This window comes from Pinus tabuliformis, chromosome J (assembly GCF_031772625.1).
Source record: "Pinus tabuliformis cultivar Carrire ecotype Pingquan chromosome J, CPIR1, whole genome shotgun sequence".
Lineage (NCBI taxonomy): Eukaryota > Viridiplantae > Streptophyta > Pinopsida > Pinales > Pinaceae > Pinus > Pinus tabuliformis.
In genome coordinates, this window is record NC_142295.1 from 1,645,826,233 (window position 1) to 1,645,844,367 (window position 18,135).

Here is an 18,135-nt window from a genome sequence, read left to right on the forward strand (position 1 = left end):
ATCTGGATGATTGCATGATAAATAATGGGGGAAAATATTGCATGTGACCTCAACATGAAAACTTAATGGGAATAGTTGGGTTGTGGCCATTCAACTCATGCCAAATTCATTGGAGGTTGGCGATAACACTTCACGTAAGGAAAAATCGATTAAGCCTCAAAAAAGATACGAACTCTTCCATCACTAAGGATCTAGAATTTCATTTTACCATTCATTCCCTTGGCTCTGTGATTCTCGCTACTCTGTGAGTGGGTGGTCACTAGGGTTCAAAAGAGGTAGCGTATACCAGGTCACTTCAAGTCAGAGGCGGTGATTACATAGGCCTGCTTATCATGGTAAGGGAAAGAGGATGAGCCATATGAGGTGGAAGAGGTCATGGTCGTTAACCTTTCCCTCGGCATGGTGAAGAAAAATTCAATGAGGACATGCCAATTCATGTGTGTTGTCTTGTTGTTGTCATGAAGGCTAAGAAGAGAAGAAACAACTGATATGACCATTGGGTTGTCTGAAATTTACTGGGTAGACAACTATGGGAGAAGGAACAAGCAAGGCAAAGAGTTGGAGGAAAAATTATTGAATTTAATTTCTTCCTGGTTCACACACAAATGTACTTAAGCAATATGTCCAGAGTGATGGGAATCTCGTTTCCCCTCCTCCCCCAGCCCTACATCCTCCAAGTTGAATGCAAGGACTCATGTAATAGGATTCTCACACTAGGGGAAAAGACACTCTAGTTCGACACACTCACAACCTCAAGCCAAGAAACAAAATATAGTTGATGGTCACAACTCTCCTGAACCAGTTGGAAAGGTAATGAACTTAGCTATCTAGGATAGTGTTGAGGGCCTAAGCAAGGGAGAACCCTCTCGAGGCAGGAGGATTACTATATTGGTAAAGTATTCATTGAATGCCAGTGTCCCCCATGGCTTCCTGAAGGATATGATGAGCCCTTCCTCTACTTGGAACAATAGGAGCAAGTTAGGAAGGAAAACACTATGTAAGGAAAGGTCCGAAGGGAATAAGTGCAACTCACCCAAACCAAGGCCACTGAGGATAACGACTAGCCCAATCAGACATGCTAAATTCCCATGACAATTACGCTTAGAGTCTCAATTTTACATGTCATCTAGTTGCTCTTGTTTACTCAATTTCAATCATGTCTTTTCTATTTTGGTTCCATTCTGTCACCATCATAGTTCACAAGTCTTTGGGAAACCATGTGGTTTCCCTCTCATGGGATTTTTCTCCTCAGAACACACTTGTCTTTCTCGTTCTTTTGCTTTTTCTTTTTGCAAATAGTTCAAGGATACAGACTATTCCAGACCTCCATGATTGTACATTATGTAAATTTTTAAAAATATAAATATTTTGGCTTGCTTACAAAAGGAAAAAAACGATGTGATAAACCCCAATCTCAAAAATAAAAAATATATCTCGTGACTAACATTAAGAAGAAAATGAACATTGCTAAAATATGAACAAATTCTCATGAGCTTCATAATGAAATTGGGTGTTGGTAAATTCTTTGACCACCATGGGATGAAATAGTCTATTATCTTTTCAACGCTAATAGGGAAGATGATGATAATTAATTTATCTCGTATTGTCCATCTTATACTCACAATCGATATAATTTTCAAAATATTTGTCACATTGCAAACCTTCTTGGCCTTTTTAAGCCAATGAAACTATAATTTTTTTCACAGTGGGAACCGTCATGACCTTTTAAACAACAAAACTATGGTGATGTTGGAATGCTTCTCGTAATGACTTTTAAACATAGAAACAAAATGCTAAAAAATTCAGACTAATCTCTTACTTTCTTCAAACCCCATATACAATATTGATTCTAGTAAATCTTAATCATCATTAACAATAAAATAAAACAAAATAAAAAATATTTTTATATATTGTTTATTTTATATTTATGCTAAAAAAATATTTACAATTTTTGATGAAAATATCATTTATAAACTAATTAAATTATCATGTCAAGTGAGTAATTTATGCGAACAGAAACTAATAACATTAAAAAATATTAAAACATTGTATTCCATATTATTGTATTTTTAAGATTTGCAACATGTGGAAGTATGTAATCATAAAATCCGTCTGTTTTGTCGGATTCAGATGAACATGAAATTCCAAAACCGAAGGGAATCGTAGATTCCAAAATCGAAGGACGATATCGTGGATCCGCCTGCATCTAGAAGTTTAAAATAAGTTGCATTAAAAGTGCATGGTATGCGCATTACCAGAGAGTTGGGAGTTTCCATTGTTTTATTGATTTTGTCTGTCACTGGAAGAAACATGGAGGTGGAGAAAGTCCTTCATATGAACGGTGGAGCTGGAGAATTGAGCTATGCTCAAAATTCTACTCTCTTACAGGTTTGAGATTTCAATAGATCAGATTCTCTCTTACGTCCCTGCTAATAATTCCATTGAAATATTTGTGTTTTAATGCAATATTGCAGAGGAGAGGATTAGAAATTGTAAAGCCTATTTTGGAGGAAACCATTTTATCCATGAAGATGATGGAATGCAAAACATTCTGCATTGCGGACCTTGGTTCTTCGTCTGGTCCCAATGCTCTATTCGCTGTGGAAAATATAATAATGACCCTCAAAGCCAAATATTTATCTGCAGGCATAACTGTTCCGCAGTGCCAAGTATTCTTTAACGATCTTCCTGCTTCTGATTTCAATTCACTCTTTAGAATTTTGCCTTCTTTGTCAGTAAATATTGATCATCAGAATGAAGAGGGAGTAGCAGGTAGATCATATTTCGCAGCAGGCGTACCTGGTTCATTCTATGGCAGGCTGTTTCCAGACAAGACTCTCCATTTTATTCATTCATCGTTCAGTCTTCACTGGCTTTCTCGAGTATGTTTTCTCAACAATATATATTATTAAAAATATATGTAACTTAATAATAAATCGGATCATCCACAGTATTATGTGATTTTCTTAATTTTATTATGTGGTTTTTCCAATTTTATTTTGAAAATGATCTTTTCTATGATTCAAAATTTCATAAAATGCAATCACAAATTTGCAAATAACAACCACATAAACTTAAAATATTTAATAATAAATATTAAGCCAGTTTTCTTGTGAGGGTGATCAGGTTCCCGCTGAGATTTTAGAGAAAAATTCAGAGGCGTGGAACAAGGGCAGAATCTTCTGCGTGGGATCTCGGGCTGTTGGAGAAGCTTACTGTCGTCAATACCAGAGGGATTTGAACGCGTTTCTGAGAGCCCGGGCAGAAGAGCTAGTACATGGAGGCCGCATGTTTTTGATGTTAACGGGTCGAACATCTCGGGATCCAAGCGAACAGGGTTTCACCTTCCCCGCAGAGTTATTTGAAAGAAGTTTGTATGATTTGGTATCTCAGGTATTTTTAATAGTATTGTTTTTGTTGTTAATTTTGAATTATAGTTATCAAGAATTTGAATTAGGATACGAATAAAATTTGACATTAAAAATATTTGATTAGGATTCGAATAAAATCTGATATTAAAAATATTTTATTAAATTTTTCCCAAGGTAATAAGGAAAAAATTTCAATTCCTAAAAAATTAACTAGTATACTTGAAATAATTCATTTATATGTTTCACAATTTACCAAATTTTTTTATAATTTGAGTAAGGATTCTTATTAATTTGGCTTACCCTACAGGCTTCTCTCTTTCTCTGGGCTATGACGAATATAAACCGCAGTCCATTAATATTTTTTTATGATTTAGACAAAGGGAAAACCAATTTTTGATCTGTCTATCCTCTGACTTTATGTCTCCTCGGCCTATATGGTCTCTGTATGGATTTTTTTAGATTTATTTGGTCCAATTTGGTAACTAGGGTTTGAATGGTTATTTTTTTCAAATTAGGTTGAGTTTACGCTGAAATCAACTTTATTTTGAACTTTGATTTAGGTTAGTTTTAAGGTTGGATGAATAATGAATTTGGATGTTTTAAGGATAGTTTTAATTCTTTAATTGTGGTTCTTATTCTCAGTTCTTTCTTTGAGATTTAAATATTAAAAACTAAATCTTACTCAAACTAATTAAAACTAACTAATTGATTTAAGTTGAATGAATAATAGCAGAAGTGTCGTGAGACACATAATTTTATTAATCAGAAAAAACAATTACATAATATGATTTTTGCAAGAGTTTATACCCAAACAACACAAACACTCTTGCAATGAGCTATTTATAAGCTCCATGTCCTAACTACGTCTATGGATCACTTATTAAATAACAAGTGTCCATTTACAATAAATGCTATTCAAACCAACTAGCTAACTAATCTCCTAAAATAGAGCCTATTTGGAGAGTCATATCTAGTTACAACAATATGCTAATTCTAAAAATCTCCATTAAATAATTAAACATTATGGAATAATAATTATTAATTTAATATCTTAAATTAATAATTATTTTATTCTAATTTTAAAACATACGATAAAATTATATTTTTGGATCATCTAACCATGAATTTTTGATTTAATTTTAAATTCAAATAATGGTTAAAAATTGCATATTTGTGCAGGGACTGATCGAGGAGGAGAAGGTAGACTCGTTCAACCTCCCCATGTATGCGCCATGTCCAGAGGAAGTGAGCAGCGAAGTAACCAGAGAGGGTTCATTTGAAATACTAAGATTGGAGCTGATAAGAAGATCAGAGAGATTTTCCCAGCAGATGGAAGCCATTGCAGGGAGCTCTGCGTCTCAAAAGGATGCGTATGGAAGAAAACTTGCAAGGCAACTGAGAGCAGTGACTGAAAGCCTGATAAAATATCATTTCGGAGAAGAAATAGTGGATGCGTTGTTCGATAGATTGGGAGAAAGAGTGGGAAAGAGATTGAGCGAACGCAAGGAACATGAAAACAAGGGGGCACATTTGGTCATAGTCCTCGAGCGCAGATGAAAGTTTTGTGTATACCTATTTTTATTGGTGGTGGGGACGGTACTTAGGCTTTTAGTGGAGTTAGATGTGTGTATTCAAGATTCATGTATTATTAGTTTTAATCGTTTTTAGGCTCTTTGGTGTTCTGTTTTTCTCCACATATATGTGTTTGAGTTTAGTTTGCTCTAATAATTTAGAATTAGGAGAAATATTATTTTAATTTGAAATTTGGTAAACTTAATTTTAGGGTTTTGGGTTAAATATTATATTAATTAATTTTAGATATTATTTTCTTATAAAATTATACTAATTTTAAATTAAAAATATAAATTTTATTATTTAAAATTGATTTACCAAATATTAATATTCTAAAAAAATTATATTTAATTAATAATTTAAATTTCTAGAAATTTTAAATACAATTTCAAAAATATTTTACAATTTTAAAAATTTAAATAAAATTTCAAATACAGATATAGAGATGGAACTTCAATTTTTTTCCATTTAACCATACAGGAAAGAAAAAAAGAAAAGTAGCCCGAAACGCGTTACTATCTTCTTCATTGTATTGATTGTTTTTGTCTATTTAATTAGAGGTGATAGTAAGAGCCTCTTGCACTGCTTTATTCAATTATAAGATATGTATTTATATTTTATATAAAAACTTATATATAAAAATATAGAAATAAAATTTTAATTTTGTTTCCATTTGACTAATAAAAAAATTAAAAATAAAATAAATGATAAAAAACAATTAGACTAAAACTACTTAGTATTGTTGTGGTTGTATTGATTGTTTCTCGTTCTAGTTGTATTGATTGTTTCTCGTTGAATTGTACAATTAAAAGTAATTAAAAAAAAATTAATAATAGTAGTTGTATATGAATCTTTTAGAAATATGTAAATATTTATATTTATGATGATGATGATGGTGGTGGTTAACGTGTCCTCAGACCAAATATTGGTCTATGAAGTGGTTTTCATCCTCGATGTTCCTATTCTCACATATATGGCAGATCCTTTCCATCCATGGCGTTTTAGGAACTACCCAACTACCTGTTTCACTATGGAGCTCATGAGAATTCGTTCTAACCTTTGCTATAATAGGTGTATGAAATTTTTTTAGCATTTTTTATTTAATAATAATAATAATAATAATAATAATTGTGTATGAATTTTTTAGACATATGTAAATATTTATATTTATAATAAGTGTATCAAAATATTTTCGCATTTTTTATTTCAATATTTTTAAGAGTTTAGACATGTCTAATTAGGAAAAAGTTAAAAAAAAAATTATTTAACTCAAAGAAAATAGGAATAGAGTTTAGGAAATTGATTGGATTGTGAATCTATATATATTCTACTCGCCATTGCATTTGAACGTAAAGAAATGTTTCTAATTATTAGGCAGATTCAAAATATATATGAAGTAGTATCTAGATATATGGTATTAAGGTGAGATGTTACTTAAAAGTACATGATTTTGCTAGTTTAATTTCGACTATGATAATATGGGATAATGTGTTTATCAGACAAAATAATTAAGTTAAAATTATTATTGAAATATAATTTATAACTTAAAATTGTTATTGAATGGCTACTAATATAGATTTGTCTTAACTTTGGATTTATAAAGCGTCAAAAGGAATACAATCTCTCAATATGCAAACTTCATTTTAAATACAAAAATAGGAAAAGTTTGCACATCTAAAGATTTGATTCTTCTCTAGGTTTGGTAAATATGGAGTTAACATGGATCTATGCTTGTCTATCATACAATGATCCTTCACTATTATAGTTAAGCAGTTGCTATTTTATAATTAAATATGAAATTCTCAAATGAAATATAATGATTACTAATATGAATCATTATTTTAATTTATATGGTCAAATGGAAATTAATTTGCACCTATGGATCTATGTTTGTCTATTTTCACTCATCTTTCATTAACATAGCTAAAGATTTGTTATTTTACAATTAAATATGAAATTCTCAAATATAATGATTACTAATATGAATCATTATTTCAATTTATATGGTCAAATATCTATTGTTTATATTAAGTATATATTTCACATTTGGATATTTAGAAATATGGTTATTTTTAATTATATGTTTATTAATTAAATTTATTAAGTTTTTTGTGTTTTTCGTCTAAGTAAAGAAATCAACGTCCCCCTTAGCTTGAGGGCTAGAGTGAGGTTTCTATTAAAAGTTCACACGGCTTAATGCCAATACAACAATTATCAACGCATTATAGGTCATCATGTCACTAATGGTGATTTTCACTTACATTCCGAAGATAACAATCATTTCATACAACTATCGAGATAACCCCAATTGACTAAACTTTTATATCTATAATAATTATATGTTGCATTATCGTTCATTATGTAGCTAGTGAGGATTTGAACATACATAAGGAAGATAACAACCATTTCACACAACCATTGAGATAAACTCACTTGACTAAATGTTTATATATGTATTAATTATATGTTTTGAAATATCATAGTTATAAATATGAGTTATTATTATTTTAATTTATTTTAATGTGACACTTATATTATCATTTTTCTAGATTAAAAGATTTGTTTGTATTTTTATTAATAAAAACAATATTATATTATAATAAATTGAATTGAATCTATTTACTATTTTTATTATGTTTTTAATTAAGTCAATATTGTGTTTATTATTCATTTTTTTCATTTGCAACACCTTTTTCATGTTGTGGCCACATTTAAATGTTTATACTCATTTACAAACACTAGAGCATATCTTTCAAATTGGGCTATAGATTATTAATTTTTTTCATGTTGTTGCCACATTTAAATGTTTATACTCATTTACAAACACTAGAGCATATCTTTCATATTGGGCTATAGAGAACCTCTTGATGCAAAAACTTAATAGGATGTAAAATATCTAGCTTGATATTATGTCAGATATCTAGCTTATATTAAATCTATTATCATAATATCATAAATAATTATGATTTGAAAATAGTTATTAAATAATATATATAATTTTTTGTACTTTAATTATTTTAGTCTATATGTATTTTATATATCAAACTTTTATTGTTAAAATAGACGTTAAGTGAAGTAGTGTTAAATTTTTACTTCTATCTAATTTTGTGTTAAGAAATGCATAAATAAGTATGAACAGTAACTCATAATAAGTAAGCTTAATTACATATGAATCTTACATATTTTGATAAAAATACTTGCTTAAATTATGGTGAGTAATTCCATATAGATATACATACATACATACATATATATATATATATATATATAAAGAATTGTCATATGAAATTCTAAACCTAATACATATGTATATAATCTTTGAAATATTTTTTATTGAGTTGACATTTAAATGCTTACACTCATTTATGATACTTCAGTATCTCATCCATACTCAATTGTAGAGTGCCTCTTCATGTAAAGATCTATTTTTCCTATAATAAAAAATAGGTTAACAACTCAAGACTTATATGTTGGTATATTTGTTTTTCCATTGATGTCACCCATTGTAAGTCATGTACTCTTAAGTCCCTATACATCATCTTGAGTTTCTTATATACGTGTTGAGGGTTGTCATGCTGATGTAAAGTGTTTTCATTATGTCAGAAAGCCTGTAGAAAAGATGTCATGATGTATCAATCTCTCATCTAAAGTTGAGTTACAAGTTGGATAGAGGTCTTGTTGATGTCTTTTGATAGAAGTCGTAAGAATGTTTTAGTGGTGTAATGATGTTACAAAATCATGGGAAAGGTTCTCTTAGAGTATCTCCTGAAGTCGGGCTCTAAATTTTTGAGAAAACTCAAATTGAAAGGTATATGTTGTTTTTGTGAAGGAAAATAGCGTACATACACTAGTCTTGTGAAGGAAGAAAATGTATGCAATGATTTTCCCTGCATTCCTCATTCTCTTCAGCTATTTTTTGGCTTTTCTCGCAGTATTGTTTCGGGATTTTTGATGTAATGGTCGGAAAAGGTCAAGGAACCTATAGAAGTTGATTAAAGTTGAAAATATCAAAATGATAGTGGAGTAAGTACCAATTTTACATGTCATCTAGTTTCCCTTGTTTACTCAATTTCAATAATCTCTTTTCTATTTTGGTGCCATTCTGTCACCATCGTAGTTCACAACTCTTCAAGAAACCACATGGTTTCCCTCACATGGGATTTATCTCTTCAAAACACACTTGTCTCTCTGGTTTTTTTGCTTTTTCTATTTGCAAATATTTATGGGATACAAACTATTCCAGACCTCCATGATTGTACCTTATGTGTTTTTTGAAAATATAAATATTTTGGGTTGCTTACAAAAGGAAAAAAAGGATGTGATATGTTAAGAATACCAACAAGAAATACTAAAAATAGAAATGCTAAAAATAGCATTCAGTATATTCCAATTTTAATTTGTCCTTGAATTAAAATTGAGAATTAAAATTCGAATTTAGTCTCACCAGCTCCTTGAAAAAATAATTAATTAATTCATCTTGGATTAATTAGCTGGAGAAATTCAAGTTAGAAGTCTTTGTGAAGTCACGCAATAGTTATCCCTTAAGTTAAGGAGATTATCCCTTAATTAAGGAGATAAGGATGAGTTGTAATTAGTTAGCTCAGTTAACTGAGTTAAGTCCAGTTAGTTTAGTTCCAAACAGTTTGAGGAACTAATTGTGAGTTCAGTCAGTTAATGCGTGCATGCATGCAACTAGTGTACTCGAGATAACTGAAGATTATCTCATAAATAACTCATGCATGTCAGTTCAGACAAAGACCCAGTTTGAGATTAAAGACAGCTGTAGTGTACTATGAGTTGGAGGAATTTTCCTATAAAAGAAACTCATCCATGTAGAAGGAACAAGGTTCCTTGAGGATTGCGCAATTTTAGAGGGTGTGAGATCAGTGTTACACTTGGTAACAGTAGGACCACCTAGAAGAAATAGCGCAAGGAAATAGGAGGCTTGGAGGGCTAAAGAGAAGGTTTGTGAGAAGCATTGTTTTCCTGTGAGCATCCAGGAGGATTGTACAGAGAGCTGGCTAGCTATGAGAGCTAAAGCCTTGTTTAATCTTGATGTATTTCCAGCTTGTATGATAATACAAATAGTGGGGTTTTTAGCTAAGGCTTTCCCTAGAGTATTCTTCTGCGTTTCATGTGTATTGATTCTTCTTATCTGTTATCTATGTTCTTCTTGATCTTGCTCAAATCTATTAAGCTTCCACAACTTTGATAGTAGAAGTAGATTATAGTATTTTGCTTTGGTATATTGCATTATCAAGTTAATCTATAGCCAGATTTTCTACAGAGGTCTCAGAGCAGGATTGGTAGAGAATTTGCAAAATTTATACATGGTATCAAAGCAAAGGTGATCGAAGTTGTGAACAGTATACTGAGAAGGGGAATTCCTAGTTTGAAGTTCTTGGTTGCAGGTGCAAAATCGAATTCTTATCATACTTCAAAGTTCACCAATGGCATTCAATGGCTTGAGACTCGAGTATGCTCTAGATGGTAGCTCGAATTACATAGCATGGAAAGATCGCATGGAGGCTGTATTAGAAGACAACGGCTTGAAGGAAATCATTGATCAAGAAATCTAAAATCTTGCTTCAACTAATGCACAAGAATTGGCTAAATGGAAGAATTGTGTGGCGAAGGCAAGACAGATTCTTCTGGAGGGAGTTCAAGACCATATTGTCTCAAGTCTCCATGGGAAGGAGACTTTGTTTTCAATGTGGAAGACATTGAAGGACCTATATCAGAAAAGTAGCGACCAGAGGAAACTGGCACTCAAGGATAAGCTTCGGAAAATCAAGATGGAGAAGGGTGATACTATTTCTACATATCTGAACAAGCTCACCACCTACAGAGATGAGCTTGGTAGTTTGGGAATAACTACAACCGATGATGATATGGTGAGTCTTGCTCTCCTCGGTCTTCCAAAGAGCTGGAATAGCTATGAGGACTCTGTCAATGGAAGAGAGAAACTACCAAATTTGGAACGACTGTGGTCGGATCTCATGCAGAAGGAGATTAGGAGAAGCACACGAGATGGTTCTTCATCAAAGAATGATGATGAAGAAAATATGGCCTTAGCAAGTAAGGCAAGGAAAGGGAAAGGGAAGGCTTCCCATTCCAAATCTAATTCTTCTCATGGAGGGAAGAAGATTGACAAATCTAAAGTGAGATGTTTTAATTGCCATGAGATGGGCCATTTTGCAACTAATTGCACATTGAAGAAATCCAAGAAGGGATCCTCGAAAGGATTAGAAGGTGAGGCATTAGCCTCTCAGTTCGAGATGGAATTTACCCTCATCGCATGCATGGTGTCATCGATGATGGGTTGTGGTTGGTTTCTTGATAGTGGAGCCTCATTCCACATGACCGACAATAAAAGTTTATTCAGTACCTTGGAGGAGAAAGACCTCAAGATGCGCATAGAGATGGGTGATGATGAAAGGTATGGTGTTTCAGGAGTGGGCATAGTTGCTTTTCACAGGAGCATGGAGCTCCTATCACCTTGACAGATGTGAAATATGTGCCTGCATTGAAGATGAACTTGGTATCGGTTGCGATGTTGGAGGAAAAAGGCTACGATGTTGTCTTCAGTAAAGGAAAGGTGTTCCTTAGACACATCACCACGGGACAGGTGAAACAGATCGATTCACGAGTTAAGAACCTGTATGCTCTTGAGGTTCAAAATGCATGCAAAGCCTTCAGGAGCAATGTAAATTTTAGAGACTTGGTGGTTGAGAGGGAGAGTAAATTACCTCTCAACATGAAGTCCCAGAAGAATTCTCAAACAATTGTGGAGGAGCCACAATTGGAGATGTTGAGAGGAGACCGAGTGGAGGCATCCACTCATGCAGAGTCCTCCAGTAGGTAGAAATTTCGAGCCAAGTGGGTAGAGGGAACACATGCAGCCATACCTCCAAGTGTGAGGTGAGGCAATGTGAAGGGATAGTTCGAAGAAGGCTAAAATTTGGTAGGGTCCATTGAGAGGTTTTATCTCATGGATTGTACCTTGCTACGGGAGCCCAAAGTACATGGTAGCGAGAGGAATCAGTGGGATTGATGCAGTTAGAGATCAAAGTGACAGAGGCTAGAGTAATCAGATACTGAAGAGCATAGAGAAGGATTGACAATAACGCAGAAAGGCTGAGCCAGCAGAAGCGCGGAGTTTTCAGTCGATAGAGGCAATAACAGTGAGAGACTTTGATGACATATGCATCATAGTAATTCAGGTTGGATATTTTTTGTTTCTAGGGTTGCTGAAGCAACAACACTTGAGAGAAGTGTTGCGTGGAGAACATTCCAAAGGTTCAGGATTGGGATTGAGTTGAATTCCTTTCTTGTTGAGAGGGAGTGTTGAGAATAGCAACAAGAAATGCTAAAAATAGCATTCATTATATTCCAATTTTAATTTTTCCTTGAATTAAAATTGAGAATTAAAATTCAAATTTAGTCTCACTAGCTGCTTGAAAAAATAATTAATTAATTCATCTTGGATTAATTAGCTGGAGAAATTCAAGTTAGAAGTCTTTGTGAAGTCATGCAATAGTTATCCCTTAAGTTAAGGAGATTATCCCTTAATTAAGGAGATAATGATGAGTTGTAATTGAGTTGTAATTAGTTAGCTCAATTAACTTAGTTAAGTCGAGTTAGATTAGTTCCGAATAGTTTGAGGAACTAATTGTGAGTTCAGTTAGTTAATGCATGCGTGCATGCAACTAGTGTACTCTAGATAACTGGAGATTCTCTCATAGATAACTAATGCATGTCAGCTCAGACAAAGACCTAGTTGAGATTAAAGACAGGGACAATGTACTATCAGTTGGAGGAATTTTCCTATGAATGAAACTCATCCATGCAGAAGGAACAAGGTTCCTTGAGCATTGCGTAGTTTTACACGGTGTGAGATTAGTGTGAGTGATCAGTATTACACTCGGTAGCAGTAGGATCACCCAGGAGAAACAACGCAAGGAAATAGGAGGCTTGGAGGATTGAAGAGAAGGTTTGTGAGAAGCATTGTTTGCCTGTGAGCATCCAGGAGGATTGTATTGAGAGCTGGTTAGCTGTGAGAGCTAAAGCTTTTTGTAATCTTGATGTATTTCCACCTTGTATGATAATACAAATAGTGGGGTTTTTAGCTGAGGCTTTCGCCAGAGTATTCTTCTGTGTTTCATGTGTATTGATTATTCTTCTCTATTATATGTGTTCTGCTTGATCTTGCTCAAATCTATTAAGCTTCTGCAAGTTTGATAGTAGAAGTAGATTATAATATTTTGCTTTGGTATATTGCATTATCGAGTTGATCTACAGTAAGATTTTCTACAGAGGTCTTAGAGCGAGATTTGTAGAGAACTTGCAGAATTTCTACATGATAAACCCCAATCTCAAAAATAAAAAATATCTCTCTCACTTGACTAACATTAAGAAGAAAATGAGCATTGCTAAAATATGAACAAATTCTCATGAGCTTCATAATGAAATTTGTTGTTGGTCAATTCTTTGACCACCCCCAAAAGAGAGAGTCTATCATCTTTTCAACACTAATAGGGTTGATGATGAAAATTATTTTCTCTCGTATTGTCCATCTTATACTCACAATCGATATAATTTTCAAAAGATTTGTCACATTGGAAACCTTCTTGACCTTTTTGAGCCAATGATACTATAATTTTTGTCATACTAGGAACCTTCATGACCTTTTAAATCAACAAAACTATGGTGATCTTGGAATGTCTCTTGTCATGATTTTCGAACATAGAAATAAAATTCTAAAAATTCAAAGTAATCTCATGCTTCCTTAAAGACCCATACACAATATAAATTCTAATAAATCTTAATTATCATTAACAATAAAATTAATATATATATATATATATATATATATATATATATATATTATTTTATATTTATCGTGAAAATTTTTGGAAGACTTTTAAATTTTATTATTTTAAAATTAAAAAAGAAATATTAATATTTATTTAAAATATATCATTTACAAACTAATTAAATTATCATGTTAAGTGAGTAATTTATATGAACATAAATTAATGACATTAAAAAATATTAAAGCATTGTATTCCATATTATTGTATTTTTAAGATTTGCAACATGTGGAAGTATATAATCATAAAAGGCGTCCGTTTTGTCGGATTAATATGAACATGAAATTCCAAAATCGGAGGGTATCGTAGGTTCCAATATCGATGGACGATACCAGAGAGTTGGGAGTTTCCATTGTTTTATTGGTTTTGTTTCACTGGAGAACGTCCTTCATATGAACGGTGGAGTTGGAGACTTGGGCTTGTGGAGCGATAAAAAGGTGCCTTTCGAACTCCTAATTACCTTCACATTAATTATCAACCCAGGGACGACTTTTTATTTCAAGAGTGTACTCTGTCTGAGGCGGCTATTTACTTAAGAGTAATGTTTTGCAGTACAGTGCTTAAAACCCAAAAGTAAATGAATGCTTGAAAAAAGAATCTAATTGGAACAGCAAGAAACTGAAATGTTCTAAACTAAATCATTCATTCAAACAACCATCAATCGAGGACATAGTAGCAATAACTCAGTCCTCTAGAAATTGATGCAAAAGGAATTAGAGCATGGACCATGGATCAGGGAGCGTGGTAGCATTTGCTGAGGCTCACGACAGCCTTGGACCTTCTCTCACACCAAAGCAATAAAGGCAGGTAAATCAAGCAGCGGAAAGTAAAATGGAACAGCAGTCTGGAAATGGAACAGCAGTAAAGAAATAGCAATTAAAAGAACTAAATCTCGCGAGTTAGAACTGAATTCTCATTCTGTGATCAAATAACAATCGGCAAAAGCAATTCCAATGATCTTTACTTTACGAGAAGATATTTACAAATGAATTATGGAACAGCAGTTCATTATAAAACAAGAACGTCAATCATATATACATAACACACTAATATAGCAATCTGAGAATATTGGATGATATAACTATGTTTCTAAACAGAATGACGCTACTCTCAAATCCCACAAATATTCATACCGGCACTCTATTACAGAAATGGCTGAATGAAGATACAATTCGACCCCGTGTGAATTCAATTATATAGTGTAGAGTTCTTACGTGGAGAAATCATTCATTCATTGAGCATAACAGAGCATAGCGTATCATATAAAGAATGTATCAGATTGCTACGTAATAAAGATAACAATCCACACACAAATCACCGTATAATGATACAAAGGCAAGTGTCCTTCGGAGCTGGGCCCTTAGCTGCCGATGGTACATCGCCTTAGATTACTCCAGACGCAGAGACAGAATGAACACCAAGTCTTCTATATTAATCGCATCCACAAAAGTATAACAAAATCAGGTCTCAATGAGACTCAATGATCAAAGTTTATTCTGAAACTGCAAAATTACAAAAACAATCCTCCCCCCCTCTGATCTTTGGTTTCATTTAAATAGAGAAAGATCAGAGCATAGATAATTACAACATGATTTCTTTTACAAATTTGGGTTGATTCTAACCAGATGATCAACAAGAAAATATATTTCCCTTCATCTCTTCAACAAAAGCAAGACGAATTTGGGTTTGCAGCTGAGATTTGGAGGACGGCCGCAACTGCAAATCTGAGAAAATCATGCTCAAATAACCCTGCGTTTCTCCCTGTACAAGCCGAATTTGGGCAAACCGTTCTTTCAAAACGTTAATTGGGCCCGTTCTGGACAAAACCCATGTTCCGGATTTCTCAAATTCGTCTTCATTTGCTCAGAATCTCAACCGCAAAACTGTCACTCCTTAAACCAGCGAATTTCTGAGTTGGCAGATTTAAAAAATCAAATCTTCAATCTGGAAGTTACCTTGGAGGCTAAAAATGGTGAATAGTGTTATAACCAACTTATTAGAACTATCATTGGTAAAATAATGCATAATCATCAATTTATTAGAAATAAAGGAGAATAAATAATGTAAGAGCATAAATCATCATAAAATGGATTTATATAATAAATTATAATAAATGACATGATGAAGAATGGTAGAAATGGGTGGAATAAACGTTCACAAGTGACAATAATAATGGCATATTAACGACCCAACATACCCTCACACTCAATATGTTGCATGTCCTCATGCAACGAAAACTAAATATATTGCATGTCCTCATGCAACCCAAAGACAAAAACCATGTGTTAACCAAGAAATAAAAATTTGAGAATAAATGAATGCTTCCTTAATTAATGAATATTCAATTTTAGCAATCTTGATGAAGGCATAACAATTTTTACATTGACATTCAACTATATGTATGAAGTTGCAGCAAAATATGACAGATAACAACAAACTTCATTAACCATTTTCCAAAAACTACAAACCAGATTTGAAATGTTGCAAGTAGATTTGTAATATATGAAGGCTTCTATGATCCAAAAATCAGATTGTTTTGATACATGGATCATGAGATATAAACAAAATGGCTGTAGGTGAGAGTGCATGATTTCCGAAATTTTATGAACCAATATTTCTTGAAATTTTGTGGATTTGTATTAATGATACGTATGTGTTTTCCAAAAATTACAAGGATTGAGTTCATAGTTTAAAAAAATATGTGGAAATCAATTTCTGCACTGTGTAAAAATGAAATTGTATGCCTTAAATAAGGAAGAAAGTAGAAAGCATCCATCATGCATAGCAATTCCTCCCCCTCTCTGGTGGTCGACCATACTAACCAGCAGTGTTTTAATCACAACTTCTTTGTTTTTCGTCCAAATTGAGTAATTCCAAAGCCAAATGAGAGCTAATTCAAAGGTGTATCTCCAATAGAAACAGGTTTTAAAAACTCAATGATATGATATGTCAAATTTGTTTAGAACAACCTGCATAATAGAGTCATTTTCGATTACCCGGCTTAGACCAACAGTTGATATTTCAAGCATAACTTTTTCGTTTGATGTCGGATTCGAATGATTCAAATTGGAAATGAAAATAGATTCATTTATTGATCTCCAATAGAAACAGGTTTTGAATACAAGAAGAATTGATAGGTCAAATACTGTAAGGAACAGCCAGAAAGACATAGTTTTAAGAGTGCTGATTTACGATAGACAGTCAGTATTTTGATCATAACTTCCCCATAAGATATCGAAAATGAGTGATTCCAATTGAATTGTAAACTAGATTCATAGGGGAATCTACCATAAAAACAGGTTTTAAAAATTCATTCATTTAGGCCTCCAAAAACTGACTATCCCAACTCTGTTCCTGAGCTACCCGCTAGACATCCGGTCAATGTTTTGGCTCTAACTTTTTCGTTTCAAATCCAAATTGAGTGATTCAAATTGGATTGGAAATTAGACATCAAGGGCTACTTAGGATAAAAACATGTTTTAAAAATATTCACTTTTGGTCCCTCAAAACATGACTGTCCCGACTGCTTTTTTAGAAATCTCATCAAGCCTGCAAGCCAAAAAAATGAAATTCAAATATTTTTTCAAATTGGTGATAAAAATGAAAATGAGTGTTTGTAGAACTTATTATTTCCATTATGATTCATCTACATACACAAATGAATTGGAACATTTATCATCGATATTGATTTCGATAGCATGTTGCAAAAAAAACAACTAGTTTTACAAAAATAAATAAATAAAAATGTGTTTGTTTTATTTCTTTATTTATTTTATTTTCTCCACTATCCTACTCTTCTTTGAGAATTGATTATGTTTATGTATAAGAGTATTTCCAGTGGAACCGTGTTAGAAATAAGGCCTCATGTATGCACATACCCAAATTCGAAAAATGCATGTTGATAAAAATTAGGGTATGAGAAGCCAACTTCCCTTGAAAAGATGGTTTCCAAAATTGTTGAAGCATAGAGTGATGTTGCAAACAAGTGATGGAGTGAAACCAATCTTCAATATATCCTTTACTTTCTTGATTTCGCATAGCCATCATACCATGAAGTTCTTGGTCTTTTAAAATAACTTGTTGATGCATAGTAAAAGAAACCTCATTTTCTTCTATAGCTTCTACAATTTTTGCATTTGAAACATTCTAAATCTCATTGTAGGTTTTCTCTAATAACACATGTGAGATAGAATGGGTGGGAAGGGTGGGTAAATTTGCCAGTTCAACATTGTAAGCATGTTGTACTGGTTTATTATGGTGAGGGTGTGGAATTAGTTGAGCAGGAAAATGTGTATGGAATGGAGCATTTTGATGATGTG

The 18,135-nt window shown here is 32.8% G+C and overlaps 1 protein-coding gene across 1 annotated transcript; it reads left to right on the plus strand.

The window, feature by feature from the left end:
• Positions 1–2,310: 2,310 nt before the first annotated feature.
• On the plus strand, positions 2,311–4,928 carry LOC149233850 (putative jasmonic acid carboxyl methyltransferase 1). Its single transcript, XM_089376830.1, has 5 exons — positions 2,311–2,388; positions 2,475–2,669; positions 2,754–2,882; positions 3,127–3,393; positions 4,551–4,928. The coding sequence occupies exons 1-5, from the start codon at positions 2,311–2,313 to the stop codon at positions 4,926–4,928; spliced, it is 1,047 nt and encodes a 348-aa protein (XP_089232956.1).
• Positions 4,929–18,135: the final 13,207 nt, after the last annotated feature.

What these genes read in the sequence shown, in the direction of transcription:
- LOC149233850 (XM_089376830.1), top strand. Translation starts at nt 2,311, where the DNA reads ATGGAGGTGGAGAAAGTCCTTCATATGAACGGTGGAGCTGGAGAATTG. An exon ending in AAAATTCTACTCTCTTACAG is followed by an intron (nt 2,389 to 2,474) that starts GTTTGAGATTTC and finishes GCAATATTGCAG; the next exon opens with AGGAGAGGATTAGAAATTGT. An exon ending in TGTATGATTTGGTATCTCAG is followed by an intron (nt 3,394 to 4,550) that starts GTATTTTTAATA and finishes ATATTTGTGCAG; the next exon opens with GGACTGATCGAGGAGGAGAA.